This window comes from Pteropus vampyrus, unplaced genomic scaffold, assembly GCF_000151845.1.
Source record: "Pteropus vampyrus isolate Shadow unplaced genomic scaffold, Pvam_2.0 Scaffold323, whole genome shotgun sequence".
Taxonomy (NCBI): domain Eukaryota; kingdom Metazoa; phylum Chordata; class Mammalia; order Chiroptera; family Pteropodidae; genus Pteropus; species Pteropus vampyrus.
The window spans coordinates 1233271-1235544 of NW_011889104.1; the positions used below are offsets into that span (position 1 = coordinate 1233271).

Consider the following 2274-nt stretch of genomic DNA (forward strand, 5'->3'; position numbering starts at 1 on the left):
GGTGCTGAGAGCAGTTAGGGAGGGGTCTGGTGGACGTTTGTAGCCATGCACCTCTGCCTCTGGGGCTACAGGAGCACTAGAGCCACCACTCTGTTGCATCCAGCAACGCTGTCCCGAGTTACCACATGGCTGGGAGAGTATGTAAAGGAAGTCTGCACCAGAGCCACTTGTGTCAGGGGCAAGATGGGTCCATCCCAGCATGGCCCAGTGAGCTGCTGCTGTGGGCGGGGCAGAGAGGGACACTGCACTGGCAGGGCTGTGGCTGGCTTCCTAATGAGCCCCAATGGTCACCTCTATCTCTGACCTCCCCACTGCACAGGCGGGAGGCTGCTGACAAAGTTTCCAGTGTGCGGTCCTTGTTGTTCTTTTTTGTACATTTAAAGAAACTGACATATAACGTACATTCCATAAAACTTTAAATTGCACGAGTCAGCGGTTTCCAGTGCACTCTCAGGCTGTACAAACAGTCATCGCTGTCTACTCTGGAACACTGCTGTCACCTTGGAAGGAAGCCCCTACCTGTCAGAAGTCCCCCCATAGCCCTGGGCCACCATGATCTGCTCTGTCACCACGGAGTGTCTTATTCTGGATGTGTCACATAAATGGAGCCACACAGCACGTAGCCTTCCGTGTCTGGCTTTCTTCACTTAACATCACATTTTTGAGATACACCCGGGTTGTAGCCTGTATCAGTACTTCACTATTTTACTTTTTAATTAATAACTTAATTTTTCGAGCAGTTTTAGGTTCAAAGCTGAACTGAGTAGAGAGTACTGAGAGTCCTCATGGACCCTGTTCCCCAAATGCACGTCATTATTTTTATGGTGGAATAAATCTGTTACACCTCGAGAATGTAGGGGCCTCTGCACAGTCTGGCTGAGAACAACCAATTAGGAAGCGCATTCCTGTCACGAAATGTGGCAGAGCCAACATGGGGGCTCTCTAACCACTACTGAGCATTTAACTGCCTGGCGGCATCCCAGAGTGGTCGAAACGACAGGCTCTCAGCTGTCACCTGATAGCTGTGCTGTGACTCCATTCTCTCATCTGTAAAATGAAGTGACTCATAGCACCTACCTCATGAGGCTGAAGACTCCAGAGTTCATGCAGTCAGAAAAGTGCACACACACAGCAGGTGCTCAATAAGTGTCAACCGTGAAGACACCAACGTGTACTTAAGGGTCTTTGTTGTTAACAAAACTAAACTACAACATGACGTACTTAAAAAAAAAATTCCGTCTCTTACTAAACCAAACTGTTTTTACATTTATGAGAAATATCTTTGCAAAGCATGGTCTTTAGGTTACTAACATCTTTATTATTTTCATTATTAATAATAATGAAAATGAAATGGTATTCTTTAGAAGACTAATTTCTACTTACAGATTTAGAAAGTGAAGGATTTGGGCAATTCTTGGCTTTTAGATAAGGCCTATAAAAGACAAAGTAAGATTAATTCTTAGTACAGAAGGATCAGCAAGGTTTGGAAAGTACAGTGATTAAAATGGAATTTTAAATCATTAGAATTTCTGTATATGGTAAAATAATTCAAAATTACATTCAATAAAAAGTCTCTGATCATCCCTTCCTCAGTCCCAGTTTTCCCCCCTCAGAGACCACACTGCTCTTACCCATTTACCTGCAATCCTTTCAGGTACCCTACACGTAAACATGGCATTTTAACAATATTAAGGAAATATCTGTCTTTTCGTGCTTGCAGTCTTATTCATTCCAGAGTCGTTCCCGGAACGCTGCAATGTGCCGGCGCTGGAGCTACAGCGCACCCAGGGCCCAGGACTCGCACCCTTGGAGACTCACTCACTTGCTGCCTTGGCACTTAAGTTTTCCCTTGGCTGCGAGGTACTCCTGGAGCTTTCTCTGCCGCTCCTCTGCAAAACAGGAAGCAAACAAACAACACAACTTCAGCTCAGGGGTTTTAACCAGTTCACTTCTATTCTAAAAGATGACACTTTCTGTGATGGGTCTGGCTTTGGACCCTGCCTCCAAGCTTGTCAACACCGGCCATGTCATTTATGCCCCAGGCCCTCTACTAAGCTCTGCACACTCATATTAAGTCCTGTAAAGCATTTTACAGTCTGAACTTTAAGGAGGGTAGGGAAAAAAAAAATAAAAATAAAGAGGGTAGGTGATATGCCCGAGGTCACCCAGCTGTTATGTGGCAAAGCCAGGATCTGAAACGAGGCTTGTCCAACCCCAGGGTCCTTGGTCACAGGCACCATTCTCAGCTACAGCGTGCACTTTCCGTGAAGAAAT

The 2274-nt window shown here is 45.6% G+C and overlaps 1 protein-coding gene across 3 annotated transcripts in view; it reads right to left on the bottom strand.

Annotated features, from left to right (window-relative positions):
* CKAP2L (cytoskeleton associated protein 2 like) overlaps positions 1-2274 on the bottom strand; it is a 16205-nt gene that overhangs the window by 11801 nt on the left and 2130 nt on the right. The window contains exons 2-3 of one of the 3 annotated variants that reach the window (XM_023521922.1): positions 1823-1889; positions 1384-1432 (exon numbers count right to left, since the gene is read on the bottom strand). In XM_023521922.1, coding sequence (XP_023377690.1) covers positions 1384-1432; positions 1823-1889 — 116 coding nt within the window. Of the gene's footprint in view, positions 1-1383; positions 1433-1631; positions 1734-1822; positions 1890-2274 lie in introns of those variants that run through there. The other 2 variants (XM_011377868.2, XM_011377867.2) reach the window with 2 other exon arrangements.